This window comes from Notechis scutatus, chromosome Z (genome assembly GCF_049901735.1).
Source record: "Notechis scutatus isolate UNSWTSFEM ecotype Mainland chromosome Z, rNotScu1.2, whole genome shotgun sequence".
Classification (NCBI taxonomy): Eukaryota; Metazoa; Chordata; class Lepidosauria; order Squamata; family Elapidae; genus Notechis; species Notechis scutatus.
In genome coordinates, this window is record NC_142025.1 from 80,379,333 (window position 1) to 80,397,754 (window position 18,422).

An 18,422-nucleotide genomic window follows, 5' to 3' on the forward strand; every position below is an offset into this window, starting at 1 on the left:
TTCTAAGAATTAGTGACTAATTTCCCCTCTTACATAATATTCTGCACAATACCAATACTTTTTATTGGAATATTATGTATGTAAACAAAATACCTGACTTTAGTGTGAAACTTGGATTTTAAGAAATATTTTATTCTCTGGAAAGGGCAGTAAAAAGACGAAATGGTTATTTTATTTTGTATTTATGAATCAGTTGTGCTGTGTGTAAAGAGTTTCAGGGAATAATCTTAATTTCTAAGGAGATATTGAAATGTTCCTTTTTTTTTTTTTTTTTGAAAAAGAACGAACCTGTGACAAATGTATCTTCAGGACATCTGGCTAATGAGCCTTAAAATCACTCATCACCATTTCTTTTTCTGCTTTTTTTGTTGTTGTTCTGCTTACTCCACATTTATATTTTTTTTTCAGGATTCCTCTTTGTTTTAGTGGGTTAAAATGTTCTAGAAAAAGGCAATGGGGAACTATGGCTATATTGTTACAGATTGATATGTAAGCATCAAGAGTCAAGCTTGATTTGAAGGAGACTTTGGCTTTATAATCAATCAGAATATGATTTCATTTGTTTTGATGCTAGTTTGATAACTGCTATTTTCATTTCCCCATTATGTCAGAACAATCTCATTTTTCTAGCCAACTTTTTATTTTAAATTTTGGTCTTGAATGTCTTTCCCCTAATTTTTTCAGAGAAATAGATTGGATTTAATTGAAGAGAAGAAACAAACTGCTCCTTTAGTGGAATTCTTGCCCTCCTCTCAGAAGAATGGCTATCCAACATTTATTTGAAGAACTCCAGTGGTAGAATATTTCAATGTCAAATCATTTTTGGCAGAAAATTCCTCATTTCTGATTTTGATATCTCTTTTAATGCTTCCAATTGCTGATTCATTACCCTGTTCTTGGACTCTATGAAAAATAAATCCATACCTTCTTCCATGATACCTCTTCAAGCATTGGAAGATAGCTATCATGACCCTCCTTAGCCTCTTATTTAGGCTAAACGTACTCAGTTCTTAAGATTTAGCATCCAAGCCCCTCATTGTCTTTCTTTTTTGAATACTTTCTAGTTTCTTTGCATTTTTATTTGTGGCAAATAAAACTGGACACAGTATTTAGATGTGGCCTATTGTAGCATACATCAGAGCTATCATTTCCTATAATCTCAACAATGTGTCCCTGTTGATGCAGTCAAAAATATATTTGCTCTTTTGGTAGCTGAAGCATATTACTAACTCAGGCTTATACTATAATTTATTGGGCAATCCAAAATTCTTCCAAAGCACTATTGCTAAGCCAGGTATCATCTATCCTGTTCACTGTTCACTTACATTTTCTTAAGAATAGAACTCTGAACTTGTCACCACTGAATTACATTTTAATGGAAAAGGCCCAATGTTTAAAATCTTTGAAGTTCCTTTTAAATCTCAAGCCTGCTTTCTGAGCTGCTACTAATTCCTCCCAACCAGCTTTGTATCATTGCAAATTTGCTGAACATTTAATCTCAATTTTCATAAAATATCGAAATGCATCGGGTCTAGGACAGAAATCTGAATACTTACTGTCTCTGTCTGTTTGTCTCTCTCACACACACACCAACACACCCTAGCATCAGTGTTGAGCCCAATTTATTTGGGAGCCACCATTTGTCCCCTCTCATTTCTGGGTGGGGACAAAAGGGAAGCTGCATTTGGGTCACTGCTGCATGGCTCAAAGACATCTGTTTTGTTATGCTGGCTCAATAGGTTCTGCACAGTACTGAAAAACTCCCTAAGTCTAAGACAACAAAATGAAGTAGTTTATCTGATGGTAGCCATTTTGTCCCCATCTGTTCATGGCTGGGGACAAAATGGCCACTGGATTTGGATTGCTGTTTTTAAGTTTAGCGTGTAGGAATAAAGAGGCAGAGGCTAGATTAAAGCTAACAGGCTTTATTGCAATAAAGTAACCCAGCTATGGCTTGCCGCAAGCTAACCAGGCAGCCGGCTGACAGAGAACAGCTGATTCCGTTTGACAGTTCCTTTTATATGGAGCTCCTGCTCAAAGAGCGGATGGGAGTGAAGACTCTTGCTGGATGCAGCAGCTGCAACACAGCCCAGGGGCACATGGCCTGCCCTCCTTCCATAACATAAAGTCTGGATAGCTTCAGAAGGCAAGAATGGGACCTGATAGACATGTGGGGAGTAGGCCCAAGTGCTGCAGGCTTCCAGAGGAGTAAAATGGGGAGGGGTTTCCTACAGAAACCCTGTCATGACCTCAAGTCTGCTGCAGACTTGTCATAATTTTGAAATGGGAACATAAATAGTTTTGGGGAGATTAGTCATAATTTTGAAACTGTATGAAATATATAGCCTGTTGGGCCTTGAGGATTATCTGTAGCATATTGTAGATTTTATCATAAAGATAACTTAATGAAAAATAAAATAAAATGAATCTAAAATATTTGTTGCTGGAATTAAAAAAAGAATGTAAAATATTTGGAATAAATCAAGCAATAGTTTTAGGGAGAAACTTTTCCCCTCTTGACCATGTGTTCTCTATGTATGGTCATAATCCACTGGGAGATCCATAGCAACTTTAAAGGGAGTGGGGTCATCACACAATTCATTTTTAACTTTGCACATATTATCCAGACAGAGGAGAAACGTAATCAGTGTGGCTCCATACTTACATTTGATTGCTCTGACTAATCACACCAATTTCAATCTCCATGTAAATGTAGATTTTTTTTGTGGAAGGGAGTACTCAGCATGCCACAAATGTCATGGCAGTAGGATTTCCCCTCCTTACCATCTACCTTCCTCCAACCTGGTTAAAAATCCCTAGGTCAGAGTAGGCATTAGAGGAACTAAGGGTTGGCACCTGGGTTCTGGATTGGAAAAGGTGTGGCCCATGGAATGGGTAAGCAGGAAATGTTTTAATGAATGCTACCCTGATGAACTTTGGAGATTTTCTGTGGGACAGTCAGTCAGATGGGCTTCATGGAACCATCTTAAAGAATTTAGTTTAAAACAACATTAAGTACTTATATCAATTATATCTTGACAATAACCTCCAGGTATTTTGAGAACGCATAATGCTATCACATAATTTTTATATATTAATCACACTGTGCCTTAATGCTTTACCTGTTGATTATTCTCCTGTGGACAATTTTTAAAATTATTATTCTTTCTGCACAGTCTTTAAGAAACTCTGACATTTTCTGCTTTAATGTTGATTTCATTTCATGCTTCGCAATGGCCTTCAAATGATCCCATGATGCTTTGCATCTTTTTTCCATTTGACATAAGTTATCCTGAAGCTGTTCAAAGTCAACCTGAAAGGAAGAAAAAGAATACAAAATTGTTTTATATACTAGTACTTCATCTTTGCAGTATACCTAAATGCTTTATATTTCATCATGATTTCCAAACTTTGTGGTACAAAAATCATTATTTCTCTCTGGTTCTGGAAAATAGTTCACAAAAAATAAGGTATTCCTACATTAGGGAACAGAAAGTTACAGAAAGAGTGCTTAATGTAAATGAAAATGGTTATCTGCCAGGATCATAAGCCTGAGCAAAGTTTTTCTGGCAGTTTTTTCAGGTAAAGAAGACACAGATGCCCAGATTACAATTTATGATTTTTTAAAAAGTGTTTGGTTTTGGTCTATATTATGTATTGGAGATAGCTTATTTTATTTAGCATATGGCAAATACATTCAAATGTTAATGTTCAGACCACCCAGCCATTCAAGGACGGGGTGGTCTACACTGAAAAAAATCAGACACTGGCCAGAGTAAGCTCTTGATGAACATTCAGACACAAAGTGATGGATATTTTGTTGACGAGCACCACAGTCACACAGAAGGGTACAGACAAGACTCCACTTAAACAATGAGTCCTGGCAGACACCATATTGGATAAGGATCCTGTTCAGAATTGACCAATGCTGGCGTGGAAGGTCAAAACATGGCAAATTGGAGGTAGTTTTTTTTAAAAAAATAAAAGTTTCATTTAAGTTTTCACAAAACATACAAATACAAATAAAATATCTTTTTTTGAGAACAGCGTGGCCCGGGGTTATCACTTCTCCATACAGATATAAACTCAATACATATTTATCTTATACATTCTAATCCATACCTTATAACTATTTTCACAATTTTTTCAATAGCTTTTCCCTTTCTTTACTTCCTATCGCCTTATTTTAAGTTATCTCATTCATTTCTCATTCCTTTCTTAATTCAATTACATATCTTTTTCTAATTTTTAAAATCTTTCTAATCAATGTTTTTATACTTTCATCTGTCCTGTTTACAATTTCATATTATCTTTTCTCATAAAACAAATTTTCCCCTGGAATTACTAGACTGGAGTGGAGTCTAGTAATTACTAGAATTACTAGACTGGAGTGGAATTACTAGACTGGAGCCATTACTAGACCTTTGTATCTTTTTTCAAATCTTATTTAAAAATTTAAGTTACATCTTTACAGTTACAACATTCATTTTCTAACCTCTATTTTATAACACATATCTATTTTCAATCGAATTCTGCTTGGTACATTTCCTTAAAATACACACTAAATTCTTAAAAGAAAAAAGTATATATGTATATATATCTGTGTATATATGTATAACAGTAGTAAATGGAATAATTATTCTATTCAAGTACAGCTCTGCCATTAATATTAATAACAATCTTTTACATTTCTATTTTTTTAAACAAACATTACCTAGTAATATCAGTTGTCTTTCACTTTAATCATCTATATTTCATATTTTATTACTGTCTTTAAATAAAAAACCAAACAATAGTTATTAACAGTAGTCAATAAAGTTATTATTCTTATTCAAGTTCATCTTATCAACTGATAAAAATCTTCCATGTTTCTTTTCATTTTTTTAAATGTTTTTTTTAAATCACTGAGAGCCTTATTCTCTTTACAAGCAAATATTCCACTACACATCAATAGAAATTTTTTCTATCACTTTAATCTTCTAACATATAACAATGCTATCCCATGCACCTTTGCAGAATCCTCTCCTTAAGTTAAATTTTAACCATTGTCTCTGTGTCTTTTAAATAGGTTTATACCTTTAATTCTTGTACGTTTTTCCTGTACCTCTATATCTTGTTTCTGTCTTTTGTAGCTTCTTTTCCTTTCCCTCTTCCCTCTCTTCTTCTTGCTCCCCTTTTTATTCCCTTTTCTATCTGATTCTCCCTTCTGTGATCTTCCCTTCTGCTTCTTCCTGATATTATGATTACTTTTCAAATTATTCTTTTTTTTGGTTGTTGCTTCAGTACTTAAGTTTTTAACTCCCTTTCCCCCTTTCCTTTTTTACCCTGCTTAAAATTGCTTGGTCATTAAAGATGGCTTCTTCGTTGTCCCGCCTTCTTGTTCTGCCAGCGTTTCTTGTTTTTCATAGTTCAAGATTTCCATTTCTAAAAATTGAAATACGAAGCCAAAAGATCCTCTTCCATCTTGTGCTTCTTCTTTTTGTTCTTTAAGTCTCATTTTTAACTCTTCAAGGAGTGATGCCATTTTAAAAAAAATTAAACAACCCCCAATTGATTTTATTTTATTTCATTAGGATCCTCCATCCAAAGTTCCAGGAATCATCCAATAATCCAAAACTGTTTCTTGCTTCTTTTCTCACTTTCTCTTTCCAGGGGCTTTGTTCTCTTGTAACAAAGTTTCAGCTACAATGTATCTTTTGCAAGTCTTGTTAAAATTTCACTATCAATTTTTTTTAAAGTTCCAGGTGGTCTCCTCCATTTTCCAGATTGCACCCTCTTTTTCCCTTTTTCCCTCCGCTGCTTTCTTTCTTTTTTTTAAAGAAAGTTTTTAAATTATCCAAGAATCTTTATCCCTTTGACACTTTATTTTCAGCTAGAAATAGCCTATTAATGTCAAAGTGGATTAGTATCAATTTCTTATTCGAATCTCTTCTTCTTAATGTTCCAAGTCAGTTAAAACTGTCGATGCTAGAGGAAAAAAAGCCAATTCCGTTTCCTTTCCCTTTCTCTTTCGCAGCTTAAAATCTTTTTTAGGAATAGTATTAGTCTTTAAAATTCAGGTTCCAGGTACCTTAAATAGATGTTCTCCATTCAACCTGGTCAGTCAAACTTTCTCCTTTAAACTTCCTCCTGCACAATCTTGTCCAGTCGGGTTCTTCTTTGAGGTGGCCATTTCTGACCACCGCTGCAACCGCCTTTGGGAAAGGGAGTAATGGCCAGCCGAGGAGGAGAGATGCGGCTCTCCTCAACCCCGCTGACGGCTCCCCCTTCTTCACCACCTCTACAGGGTGGCTTCAGCCTCGAGTCCGGGCGGCTCGGGGTGCTCCAGTGGCGAGCAGGGATCAAAACCGCAGACGATCGCGATTTCGGTCCGTCGCTGAAGAAGCCCAAACCGGAAGTCACAAATTGGGGGTAGTTTTGTACTTTAATCAAACTAACAAGAGAATTTACGCAACAACATTAACTAAATACTAAACACTAACTGGATAGAAGCATTCCTGTCAAACAGACAACAAATGGTCAAAATTGGGAGCGCCCTATCAAATTCTGTACCTGTCAACAGTGGAGTCCCCCAAGGCAGTGTTCTAGGACCAACCCTCTTCATATTCTACATAAATGACCTCTGTGATTATATTAAGAGCAACTGTGTTCTCTTCGCTGATGATGTAAAGCTATTCAGCACCACAGACAATACTGCTACCCTTCAAAAAGACCTTGACTATGTATCAGAATGGTCAAACAAATGGCAACTTCAAATCTCAACAAATAAATGCTCTGTCTTACATATTGTCAAAAAACAAACAAAAACAAAAAACCCAGAAAATAAAATACAGGCTGGATAGTCAAGACCTTGTTGATGATCCAAATTCTGTCAAGGATCTTGGAGTACTCATCCCTAATGATCTAAGTGCTAGAGCCCACTGTAACTACATAGCCAAAAAGGCATTAGGAGTTGTTTACCTAATCTTACGTAGCTTTTTCTCTGGTAATATCACACTACTAACTAGAGCATACAAAACATTTGCTAGACCAATACTCGAATACAGCTCATCAGTCTGGAACCCACATTACGTATCTGATATTAACACAATTGAAAAAGTCCAGAAATATTTCACAAGAAGATTTCTCCACTCCTCTACTTGGTGCAGAATACCTCATGCCACCAGATTTGAAATTCTAGACCTAGAAAACCTAGAACTACGCCGCCTTTGGTCCAATCTAAGTATAGTACATAAAATCATACATTGCAATGTCCTACCTGTCAATGAATACTTCAGCTTCAACCATAACAATACAAGAGCAAACAATAGATACAAACTCAAGGTTAATCGCACCAAACTTGATTGCAGGAAATACGACTTCAGCAACAGAGTGATCAATGTCTGGAATACTCTACCTGACTCTGGGGTTTCTTCCCCAAACCCCAAAAATTTTAACCTTAGACTGTCTACTATTGACCTCACTCCTTTCCTAAGAGGTCTGTAGGGGGGCATGCATAAGCGCACCAGCGTGCCTACCATCCCTGTCCTATTGTTTCTTTTATTTTTCTTATATGTATCCATGTATTCATAACTATGTTTTTACTTATACCTATTATCTTGTAAACAATTGACAAACCAAATAAAATAAAATAAATAAAATATCATATAGGTAATCATCAAATTACAACCATTCACTTAGTGGCCATTCAAAGTTACAATAGCACTAGAAAAGTGTCTTATGATCATTTTTCATACCTATCACTGTTGCAGCAGCCCCGTAATGACATGATCAAAATTTGGTTGCTTGGTAGCTGGCATATATTTATGATAGCTGAAGTGTCCTGGGGTCACGTGATCAGCTTTTTGACCTTCTGACTAGCAAAATCAATGGGGTAGCCAGATTCATTTAATAATCATGGTAATAATTTAACAACTGCAGTGATTCACTTAAAAACTGTGTCAAGAAAGGTCACAAAATTTGGCAAAATTTATTTAATAACTATTGTGCTTAGCGATGGGAATTTGGGGCTTAATTATTGTTGTAAGTCGAGGACTGCCTTTTTAAACTCATTTTTATCATACTTGATCATTTGTAGTCGTGTTATGATACATTTATAATTTTGAATGTTTATGTCAATGAATTCTATTCATATAAAGTTTAATATGAAAGAAGCCAAAAAATTCATCAATGAAATAAACAAGACAAAAACTGTTAAGGTCATTAATCATAAAAGGTGTTTAGATGGTAGTATTCCAGAATTTGGCTTATAAGCTAAAAGGGGAAAGCCCAATGAAATTTCACTGCATACATTGTGTAATTGTTAAACTTAGATACAGTGATAATTGTGGATGTACATAAATTGCAATTATGTTTTTGTTATTATACTAGCTCACAGAATACATGTTCAAAGTGAATTAGGACCATCTTCTTATAAATACATATCTTAGAAATACAACAATTTCAATTATTATCTTTTTAGAAGAAATAAACAAACAGTAGTGTTTAAAAAAACCTCTTCAAATAATGCACTAAACTTTTATATATGACATATGACCTAGAATTAAGGGCCGGCAGACAATTTAATGTATGGATTAGATGTAGGAAGATTTCAATCCCCTTTTCAATAAACTCAGGAACATTATAAAAACCAGTATTTTGAAAAGATTTGTTGACTTTTAGGGGCTCTTGACTAAGATTTCTAAATTCCAGTACTTCCTTCCACTGGAGTGGAAGACGACAAAAATTGTATTCAGTTAGTGATCTACCTCCTATTTTTTTCTTACCTGTTGTTGTGTTGATGATTTTCTAAAATAAAATGATCATATGAAAAAAATATTAAGGCATCAAATCGTTATTCCTCTGTTGCATTTAATTAATGAAATGATAGCATTATGCCACAACAGATGAACTTCCATAGGTGAGAGGGAAAAACTAGGTTGTGCCCAGAAACTATGAATCAGGGTGAAACATATTTCTGAAATGGGGAAATAGTCAATTTACATGGTCTGCAGAAAATAGAGTCTCATGTTAGATTCTAGACAATTCAGAAATGAATCAGAAATGCAATCTAATTTCTAAACACAGATGGTAACATAAATTTACATAAGCATCGTGTCTGGTCTACTGGTTATAGTAGCAGATTAGAAATCAGGAAAGAATAAGTTCTACTCGTCTTAGACATGAAATCTAGTTAAGTGATATGGGGCCAGTTACTCTCTCTTAGCCCAACTCACAGTACATGGTCATTGTTATTGTGGAGAAAAAAGAAGAGGGAAGGAGTATTATATATGATTAAATGAATGAATGAGTGAATAAAAATAAATAATATACAAAGATAAGAGCAATAAAAATGATTGGGGGACTGGAGGATAAAAGTATATGAAGTACAGTTGCAGGAATTGGGTATGTTTAGTTAAGTGAAAAGAAGGACTAGGGGTGCCACGATAGTAGCGTTCCAATATTTGAGAGGTGCCACAAAGAAGAAGGGAGTCAATCTATTTTCCAAAGCACCAGAAAGCAAGACAAGAAGCAATGGATGGAAACTAATCACGGAGAGAAGCAACCTAGAACTAAGAAGAAATTTCCTGACAGTGGGAACAATTGATCAGTGGAACGGCTTGCCTTCAGAAGTTGTGGGTGTTCCGGTGAACTTCCGGTTTGTCGGCTTCGCGAGCGGCAGGGATTTGCGAAGCTGCGCGATCCCTGCCGCACTAGCCGCTTTTGGGCTCCGACCCAGACGGGTGCGACGGAGCTAGGCTGCCCTGCAGGGGCAGCTGAAGGTAGGGGGATCCGGAGAGGGGTTTGGGGGTGTTGCAGACCCCTCCCGGCCGGTAGAACCCCCTTTTCCCAGGACGGTGCAGCGGCGGTCCGTAATGGCCGCCACAAAGAAGCTGGCAGCCGGGTAAGAATGCACAGGAGGAAGTGGAGAAAGTGCTTGAGAGGAGAAAGTTTTTCTTGGCTCCTAGGACTCTAAGACATATTTTATAAAATTCCTGAAAAGTATGACTTTCTGAATAATACCTGCCAGAAGAGGAAAAAAGCGGCAGTTTGATGGTGCTGAAAGGATAGCTTTCCCTCTTTTCCTACGGAATAAATAACTGGATATTAAGAAACCTATTTTTTTTAGGTGAAAATTGGTTTTAAGCGATGAGTGGGAAGAGAGAGGATTAAAAAGAAAATATTTGTATGCTAAGACTTTGTTGGAGGAGATGCCTTAAGGATTTGAAGACTAGAATATATTGCAATAAGATTTTAAACAGATTTGGACTTTCTTTCTCTTTGATTGATATTATCCCAGAAGGAGAAAGTGAGAACTCTGCCTTGGTTTGGACTGACTGATAACTTTGGGACTGCTTTATTTTTTTTATTTTCTTTTGAATATTCTGGTTGTTGTAAGAAGAAAGAAGGGGAAAAGAAAAGAAAAGATTTATAATGGCTTTTTCTGTTGAGGAACTAAGAAAAGAATATGAACAAGCAAAAAAAAATGGTAAAGATGGTGTGGAAGAAGCTTTCCTTTTTTTAGAAATGGCGCTTGCTAACTATCAACAAACATTACAACAGATGAAGACAGCAGAGGAACAAGAAAGAAAGGAAGGAGCCATTTTTAATGAATCTCAGAATTTGATCAAGAAAGAAGGAAGAGAGAAAAGAAGAGAACTAAAGGACTTAAGATCTAAAAAAACATTTAAGAAAGGGAAAAATAAGGTGCAAAATCAATATGATGATAGTAAACAAAAGGGAAAAGGAATACGACAGAGAAGGGAAGCCAGTAAGGCAGAGGCTAGAAGAAGGGGGGGGTAGAAAGGTTTGTTGGGAGAAGAAAGAAAGGGAAAAGGTGGAGAAAAGCTACAATGTTTTGAAATTAAATGAAAAAAAGGAATTTTTTATGGATAATGGATAAAGTATAATTTTTTTAAAAAGATTTTGCAAGGTACATAAGATGAGATGGTAGTATTGTAATGGTTTAAGAGTTGATAAGAGATTAAAATGCTAAAATGTTTAATAATGATTGGCTTTAAAATTTAATAATAGGGGAGGTTTAGAATACTGTTTTAATTAAAGAGTTTAATAAGATTATGGTATTGATGTTATTATAAAATTTTTATTATAGTATTTGTTTTTAATATTTGGATTTATTGTCTAATTATGTATTTAATTATTTTGGATGTACTAGTTAGATAGAATGTACCAAGCAAAATCGGATTGGGTATTGGATGTTATCTTAAAGGTTAATTTGATTAACTTAGGGGGGAGATAGAAAGGCATCATACTCTGATTAATGATTTCAGGAGAAACTTATTTTCTTCTTTTTTATAAGGAATGAGACAAAGGGATGATAAAAAATGGACAAAAGATACAAATATAATGATTCAAACTAAGATGATTAATTAAGATAGAATTAAGAAGAGTGAAATATGTGGAGAAGTTATTATAGAAGGTTTAGAATGGTAAATAAAATAAGTAATGATATGTAAGATGAGCATGAATATAATTGAAGTCCATGAAGAGAGAGATACCTGGGTCCAAGTTACTTTCCAAAAAGATATTTTTTATGTTTTGTGTGTTGTGTGTATATGTTTTTTTGGGGGGGAGAATTAGTAAAAACTTGCAGAAATATAGAATGAGAATAATGGTAACTAAGTCAGAAAGAAATAGATGAAATAATAATAATGATATTGAATAAGAGTAAAGAGAAGTAAAGAGAAATTGAATAAGAGGTTTTTGTATGTTATATGGAAATGGTTTAAAACAGAATCATAATTTATCTGACTTGTTAAATTTACAATGAAAAAAGGTTTAAACATGTAATGAATAATGATAATTTGTGTGTTTTAAAAATTAATAAAACTTGTTTTTTAAAAAAGAAGAAGTTGTGGGTGTTCCATTGATGGAGGCTTTTAAAAAGAGACTGGGCAGCCATTGGTCTGAAATGGTATAGGGTCTCCTGCTTGAGCAGGGGATTGGTCTAGGACCTCCAAGATCTCTTTGAACTCTGTTATTCTGTTATTTTTCAGCACATGCAACACTGCTTAGTATCTTCTAAGGATCAATTAGATCAGGTCAAAACATCATATAAGGACAATGCCAATGATCATCCATACGAAGACTTTCCATTGCTGCTGGAGATTACAATTAATTTCTTAGCAATTTCCTCCCCACTTGAATGCCATATTTTTGCATATTTTTCCTTAATCACATATATTTTGTCCAATATCCAGTTAAGATTATATCTGACATGGAAAGACTTACCAACAGAGATTTATGCCATCATTACTGCAATATGCCTGGCATGGGATTATCATATCATTAAAAACTATTTTGAAAGTGTTAATTGTTGTAGAATAAATATCATATGTGTTGATGAGTGACAGTTTCTACAGCCATGCAACATCTATATTGTGAAGGTTGCATTAGCTTCTAATATTTGGGGGGGGGGGCACAACTTAAAATGTCCCCTGCTAGACCATCCTATTGAGATGAACTGACCAATCCAATTAAGCTAACTGTTTGGTGAATACTTATCTTGAGAAAGTGAAATACTGGTAGTTTCTGTTGTGGTCTACAGCAAAACTAAATCTCTTCAAACAAATAGAACTAGAACTGGAGAGATTAACATCTAGAGAGCCAACTCTGGATATTGAAATCTTTCCAGATGAAGGGGAAATTGTGAGGTACCCTATTTTCACTCTGGACAAATGTTTCTTGTAAATAAGCTGAAGTAATGAAAGTTTTTGTAGTTCACTCAAGAACTGAATGGCTGGATTGATTCCATCTAGGAATGGAATGGTGCTCACAGGACAGTAAGCTCAGATGAGCCCATTTCTTACTTATTTTTTGGAATTAATTATTCTATAGAAACAGGTTTTTTTTGTATGGTAGGGTAAGACTCCTTTTGGTGAGTTTTATTTTTTTTTGGATTACAAAACTAAAAGAAGTATTAAAGACTAGCTGGATACTCATGCTTTGTTATGAAACTATGTGATCGGGCTTAGTTTTTGGGGAAGAAAATAAGGAGAAAAAAAATCGCCTCTGCCTAACAGCAACCATTGGTATGCATCTGGCTAGTGTTCTATCAGTGTGTGAGAGAGTTGAGGGCTGTTTGGAAACTGAAGCAGTATTTGCTGTGTGAGCAAGGAGACAGCAAGGAGCCTGGGCGTGGCTTAGCTCAACTATTCTGTACTAAAGCTGCTTGCTACTATGAAACTAAAACTGAAACTCCTCTCCTGTGCTTGTGTTTTGCAGGTGGGGAGGGGGAGTAGAACTCCTTAGCATCAGAGCTTGTTAATAATAATATAGGAAATACTAATGCTCTGATGGTTATTTCAAAAAATCCTTTCTAAATGAGCGCCAAGAGGAGCATACATGACAAATTTCAAGTTTGTAGGCTTTATGGTTCTGGAGATTTTGTGATGATGCGTGAGTGGTATTTCACACACACACAAATAGATAGATAGATAGATAGATAGATAGATAGATAGATAGATAGATAGATAGATAGATAGATAGATGATAGATAAATAAAATTAAATATTTTTTGGTAAACATTTCTTATATTCTTGTAAGAATATAAGGAGATGATGTAAGAAAATTTGAAGTGGACAAGCAGATCGTTATTTTAAAAGTTTATTTTAATGAAAGCTCAATGCAATAAACTGTAATTTAATTAGGCAAGTAAATTGGACTGTGGTCCAATTTTTTGTTTTGTTTTGTTTATTCTAAAGACTTTAGATAATTGGTAAACTTTCAAAACAAACGATTGGATTGTGAGAAGGCGGTAGAGACAGAAACAGATAAAGTTTATGTAATAAATTCAAGATTTGCAAGAACAAGACATGTTGCAAGGGATATTTTGGTGCATTTGTGAAGGAAGAAGTCAAGACTTCTACTTCACTACTTTTACTACTGCATTTTAATATGAGACAACTGCAGTGAGATTTTTATATGCACAAAGGTGGAAAGATCTGATGCTACCCGCAATGGAGGAATAGATGATAAAGATGATTGAACTGAGGTGGACAAATTGACTTCTTTGATTAGAAAAAGGATATCTTTTGGTCTCCATGATGTAAAAAAGATGTTCAGCCTCTAGAAAGCGTACAGAGAAGAGCAACAAAGATGATTAGGGGACTATAGTCTAAAACATATAAAGAACAGTTGCTGGAATTGGATATGTCTAGTTTATTGAAAAGAAGGACTAGAGGTGACATGATAGCAATGTTTCAAAATAGGAGTTGCATAAAAAAGGGAGTCAACCTATTCTCCAAAGCACCTGATGGCAGGACAAGAAGTAATGGATGAAAATTAATCAAGGAGAGAAGCAATCTAGAAGTAAGGAGAAATTTATTGACATTTAGAACAATTAATCAGCAGAACAACTTTCCTCCAGAAGTTGTGGAGGAAGAGATTGGATAACCATTTGTCTGAAACAGGATAGGGTTTCCTACCTGAGCAGGGAGTTGGACTAGAAGACCTCCAAGGTCCCTTCCAACCCTGTTATTCTGTTTGCTGATTGGGAATCCCTTATTAATTTTTGCCCAAAGCAGATTTTTTTTTATAGTTTTGGTGATTAGAAAAAAAATAAGTAATAGAAAAAATGAGAACAAATTATTTATTCTTCAGGATTTCTAGGCTCTAAGACAGAGGATTGGCCAAACTATCTATACATTTTCCTAGAACCCTGGTTGCTATTTTAAATAAATCAAAATTAGTGATATTCCCTTTCAAGTTCAATCTGGAGATCTTATTTCTTCAAGCAGGCCACCACAATCGCTTACATAAGTACTGTATATTTACTTTTCTAAAGAAGATTGAGACAAAAGAATTGGGTGATTTTGTTTCTTCCTTTTTGCCTTTCGCCATCTTCATAAACTTGTTAACCATTTTCTTTTTGCTTTCTGTTTTCATTTTATTTTGAACAGATCCAACAGATTGTTGATTCAGTTTAGAACTGAAAATTTATTAACATTAAATTTTGAAACAGTTTGAGATTAAAAGAATAGACTATATATTTAAAATCCATGAGAAATCTATTAAAGAGAAAAGGGAAAACTGCTATAATTGAAAAAAAATTACAGATTAATGATGTAAAGCAATTCTAAGTTTGTAAGGACTATTTGGATAAAGGATAAAACAGCAAAATGAAAATATTGCATGTAAAGTATTATCTATTCCTTATGACTATACCCTACTATTAGAGATTTCTTTGCATTAATTGACATACCTTGGCTGATCTAGTGACAGCTCCAATTTCAGAATAAAGATCTGTGCTATCTGGAAATGTTTCCACCACTATTGTGCATACATGATGAAGAAGAGATTGTTTATGGACTGTGTCTTTGACTTCAGGCACTTTCTCAAGGTAGCTTAGTTCAAAGGCTTTGGTCTGTGTGGAGAAAAGTAAAAAAAGAATAAATTATACATTTGACATCATAGAGTTATAGACTGGAAGGGACATTGGAGGTCTTTTAGTCCACTCCCCTGTTCAAAGTAAGAGTCATATATCATCCTGGACAAATGGATGCCCAGTCTTTCTTTTTTAAAAAAATCTCTATTGATGGAATACCCACAACTCCAAAAAGCAAGCTGTTCCATGGTTAATTTTTCCCTATTCTAGGACCTGTCTTTAACAAGCTTCCTCCCATTGCTTCTTGTCCTGCCCTCAGGTGTTTTATAAAAGACCTCCTTTTCTCTAGGATAGCCCCTCAAGTATAGAAAAATAGCTATCAGGTCATCCCTAATCCTTTCCTTTGTTAGGCTAGATATATCCAGTTCCATTAACTGTTCATTGTATAGTTAGCCTATCTTTGTTGCTCTTCTCTGCACTTTTTCTATGGTCTCAGTATCTTTTTTGCCTCATGTGACCAGAACTGGACACAATATTGTAAATGTGCTTTACTACTGCAGTTTAAAACAGTACTACCATTTCTTGTGATCTTGATGCTGTCCCTCTATTGATGCAACCTATGAGTACACTGGCTTCTTTGGCAGCTGAAGCATACTGTTGGTTCATACTTAGGTAGTTCTGCACTAAGAAACCTAGATTCATGTCACAGTTACTACTGTTGAGCCAGACACCACATATTCTATATCTGTGCATTTGATTTTTTTCCTACCTAAAAGCAAAGCCTTACTTTTCTTACTGTGGAACTGCATCTTACTGGATAGGGCCCATTGTCCTAGTCTGTCAAAATCTATCTCAATCTTGAGTTTATCTTCCAAAGTGTTAGCAATTCCTCCCAGCTTCATGTCATCTGCAAATCTAATGAGCATTTCTACTACTCCCTCATCTAGATGCTGAAGAGCACTGGGCCAAAAACAGAACTTGAGGTACCCACTGCTTGCTTCTCTCCAGGTAGAAGTGGTTCCATTGAGGATTACATGTTGAATGCGGTCAGCCAGTTGCAAATCCATCCGGTGGTGGTATTGTCTATCTCAGATTATTCCATTTTACCAAGAAGTAGGCTGTGGTCTACTTTGCTTTACTGAGGTCCAAGTAAACTATATCCATAGCATTTCCTTCATCCAGTAATTTAGTTACTTTATCAAAGAAAGCAATAAAGTTTGTTTGGAATCACCTGTTATTAACAAAGCCATGAGACTTCTAATGTCTGCCCTGTTCATTTCTAGATACTCACAAATCTGCTGCTTGATCTTCTTTTTCCAGATTTTCCCAGGTATTGATGTCAACCTAATTGGTCTGTATTTTCTGGATTCATTTTTTTGGCCTTCTTGAAGACTGGAATCCTTCAGGTCTTTTCCAGTCCTCTGGTACTTCCCCATGCGTCAGAAGCTCTGAAAAATTTTGTTCAGTGATTCTGAGATCACATCGACCAACTCCTTCAGAATTCTGGAATGTAAACCATCTGGTTCTGGAACTTTTAACTCATCTATAATGGATTGGTTGTCTTTTACCAATTTCTTGCCTATTTTGACTTGTTCTTTTTTCTGTCTCCCATCACGCCTCTTTTGATAGTTAGATTATATTGTCTTTTTGCATGAAAACAGAGGCAAGGAATTAAGCAGTTGTGCTTGCCATCTACTCCCATTAGTAGACTGATCATTTCCTTGACTTTCATCTTATTCATTACATATTGAAACTTTTTTTGCTTATTTTTGAAAGTTTTAATTCATTCTGAGCCGTAACATTCCTTACTTCATAACTGCAGATTCGGGCAATTGGCTGATATTCAGTTATGAGTCATTCTTTCCATTTTTAAACTTGTCTTTTCTCCCCCTCACTTTGCCAGAGAGATCTTTATGCAACCATGCTAGTGCCATCTGGGGTCGTTTTTTTTCTTTCTTTCTCCATGCTATGTGTTTGATTGGGCTGTAATAATTTATTTTTTAGAGTTTCCCAAGCAGCTTGAGTTATTTTTCCATTTTGGATTTCCTTGGAATCCTTCTTAATCTTATTGTTGAAATCAGCTCTCTTGAAGTCTAGAACACTAGTTTAACTTTGTTCAATTGCCTGTGCCTGCACTGAATCCTAGCATGACATAGTCACTCTCCCCCAAAGTTCCCACAACTTTGACTCCTTCTATCATTTCATCCCTATCAGCAAGAATTAATTCCTGTGTAGCTGACCCTCTAGTTCCTTTCTCTACCTTTTGAGTTACAAAGTTGTCAGCTAGGCATGTTACAAACCTGTTTGAATTGCTATACACTCTACACTTGTTATAGAGTTTGTCTATCAGGTTTTGTCAGGGTAGTTAAAAGCCCCCATTACTACAGTGTTTCCTGCACATCTTATTTAACTGACTAGCAAAATGTTCATCTACTTCCCCTGGCTGGTTGGGTGGCATACAGTATACACCTACAGAAATGTCAATCATCATCATCATCATTATCATCAACAACAATAACAATAATTTAAGTATTAACTCACCCAAATATATTCATGAGAACTTTCATCCTTGTTATTGTGTATTTCTGTAGAGGTGTAATGATTCCTTACATATACTGAAACTCCACTTCCTCGTCTGTTAGTCTGTTTCTTTTGAACAATTTATATCTTTCTAGCAATATGTTCTAATCACTGGTTTTATCCCATCAACTTTCTGTACTGCACATTATCACATCTACTTTCATGTATTCATTGTCGGGACTGGAGTCTGACATAGAATTTCAAGTCCTTCCTGTTTGTTCACCAAACTCTGAGCATTAGTTATAAATATCTGAACTCTTTATGGCTGACCCTGCTCTTTCTCCCTGTTTATAGCTCAGGTGTCCTTTCTTCTCACCATTCCCTTCCTCATTGTCTGATTTATTATTTTGGGGTTTATACTTGAGATTTGATCTGAAATATTTGTAAATAATCACATACAGTATATTTAAATAGTGGCATTTAATTTGGAGTGACTTTAAACAAGAAATATCACCTCAACTATTGAGCATTAATTATAATAAAAATCAAGCTAAATGAGAAAACATGTAGTCTAGAA

The 18,422-nt window shown here is 35.2% G+C and overlaps 1 protein-coding gene across 10 annotated transcripts in view; it reads right to left on the bottom strand.

The window, feature by feature from the left end:
• The window catches only part of FHOD3 (formin homology 2 domain containing 3), a 268,815-nt gene that overhangs the window by 24,365 nt on the left and 226,028 nt on the right, over positions 1 to 18,422 (bottom strand). For all 10 annotated transcript variants that reach the window (XM_026678282.2, XM_087946239.1, XM_026678281.2 and 7 more), the window contains 2 exons: positions 15,203 to 15,364; positions 3,123 to 3,313 (listed from right to left, as the gene is read on the bottom strand). In XM_026678282.2, coding sequence (XP_026534067.1) covers positions 3,123 to 3,313; positions 15,203 to 15,364 — 353 coding nt within the window. The remainder of the gene's footprint in view (positions 1 to 3,122; positions 3,314 to 15,202; positions 15,365 to 18,422) is intronic.